Here is a 2,018-nt window from a genome sequence, read left to right as displayed (position 1 = left end):
GCTCTTCCCTGCTGCACACCTACCATTGTCACCTCTGCCTTCCTCCTCACAAAGCACAGGCCCCTTTTCTCTCTTTGACAGAGAGAATCGATTTTGTGTTGGAGAAAGATTTAGGAGACTTTTAGGAAAGATTAGGAACATTTTAGGAAAGAAGAACAAACAACATGAAGGAGCACAAAAATGTTTCTATCGCTACGTGACTGCACAGAATTGTGAAGGCAAAAAGAGTCAGAGACAGAGATTACTGTTGTGTTCAAGATCTTTTATTGCATGGGAAAACTTTTTTCTTCCTGCAAGTCACCCATTATTCCCAAGACACTGTAAACCAGAAAACATTCTCTGAAAATCACCTTCCCTCACCACAGGTTTTAACGAGTCGCAGCGTGTCGTGCAATAGATTTGCCATAAGTGTCAGGAACAAGGTCCCGAGAAGAGCGTTTACAGAAGTTACAAGCTTAGATCATGTTTCTTTTCATACTTCAAGCAATTAATTCCTAAGCGTGGTATAATATACAAAGAATGAAGGATTACTAAAACCCTTCCTAAATGTACAAGTTCCTACTTTGCCCATCACCATGTTTTTTTCCTAAAGATGTTTTTTACTGTTATTTCTCCGCTGTGGTGGTTTAACCCCAGCACGCTGCACCAGCTACTGGGAAGAAAATGAGCTCTCTCCCTGCCAAGAGCAGGACAGCACCTCTGTCATCAGCTCGTTCTAACCACCTGCCCTCACAGGGAAGTCTTTTCCCCATCCACATAACATACATCTCATCATTATAAACCAGCTCTACCCAGGAAGGTTCAACTGATCCCATTCTGAGAAAACAAAACCACCAAACCCATCATTTCCACATCTCTCATGATGCTTACATCGGTTTCTGAAATGCTGCAGAACTGATCCTTTATTCTCGGGAGCCACCAGTTCTCCACTCTCCTCCTCGTCTCCAGCCCGTAGCTCTTCTCCCATCGCCCCGTCTCGCTGTAAATAGCTCTGGCACTCGCAGGAACCAGCCTCCTCTGCCATTTCACTAACGCCAGGAAGCCACGCAGCTGTCTCTTCAGGCACCAGGAACAAGCACCAGCTCTCCGACAAAGCGGCTGCATTCTGAGGGGTGTGACGTCTGAAAAAGACAACAGGGAATTCAGCGCTTACAGGGATTACACACAAATTTAGTAGCTGGGAAACATCTTTTCGCTTGATGTAGAGCACAAGGCTCTTTTCCAGGGTATGTGCATTTTGTTGCCGTGTGTTTAAATTCTAAAAGCATTTAATTTTTTTTAGCCAAGAAAACTAACTGTGGCCCTGGCATAGAACAAACCTGTTCTGTTGATGTCTTCTCTAGCAAGACACAACTCTCGCAATCTCTGGTAAAAGCAGGATCAGTCAGTGGAAGGTTCACAAAGCTCAGCTGCCTGAACAGAACACGACAGTTAACAGGGTGTTAGTAAAAATTTAGAACAAAACCGGGAGAAGGGAAACTTTGATGAAGCTCCTGAAAGGGGATGGGCAAGGACTATAATTAGTAGATCTCAACCAGACATTCTAAAGTGACTATTTCGCTAAGGGCTTCCTCCTCAGTGGCGTTTCCTGCAAGAACTACAGGAGAAACTTACGCTGTGCAGACAAGATGCAATTTGACGAGGCAAGGAAAGCAGTGCAGCTCTCTTTCAACTCCAAATCCAGCTAACACAACTCCTCACACGCCTCAGAGCCAGTCCTCTAAAATAAAGCTGCTCAGACATGAGGGAGATCGAACACTCCACATCTTTGGGATCGCCCTCAATAAGACATTTACTGATTTTACTTCCCACAGGAGGAAACACGACATTAAAAAACCCTACTCTGAGATTTTTTCCTCATCTTCACCCGTAAATTCTTTTAAAGAACCTGATTTCCCACCCCCTGCGGTAGGTGTTTTGTTGTTTGGGGTTATGTTTGGGGTTTTCTCTCTCTTGTCGGCCGCTGACCCAGACCAGCTGCAGGAACACCCGCAGCGAAACCGCGGGCACCAGCCGGG

The 2,018-nt window shown here is 45.3% G+C and overlaps 1 protein-coding gene across 1 annotated transcript in view; it reads right to left on the bottom strand.

Moving 5' to 3' along the window:
* The window catches only part of LARS2 (leucyl-tRNA synthetase 2, mitochondrial), a 56,639-nt gene extending 55,535 nt beyond the window's left edge, over positions 1–1,104 (bottom strand). Inside the window, exon 1 of the mRNA XM_010131558.1 lies at positions 871–1,104. Within this exon, the coding sequence (XP_010129860.1) occupies positions 871–1,104 (234 nt within the window). The remainder of the gene's footprint in view (positions 1–870) is intronic.
* Positions 1,105–2,018: the final 914 nt, after the last annotated feature.

This window comes from Buceros rhinoceros, unplaced genomic scaffold (assembly GCF_000710305.1).
Source record: "Buceros rhinoceros silvestris isolate BGI_N320 unplaced genomic scaffold, ASM71030v1 scaffold14682, whole genome shotgun sequence".
In the NCBI taxonomy this organism is placed as follows: Eukaryota; Metazoa; Chordata; class Aves; order Bucerotiformes; family Bucerotidae; genus Buceros; species Buceros rhinoceros.
Note: the sequence above shows the minus strand (reverse complement) of the source record. Positions and strands in the feature narration are given on the sequence as shown.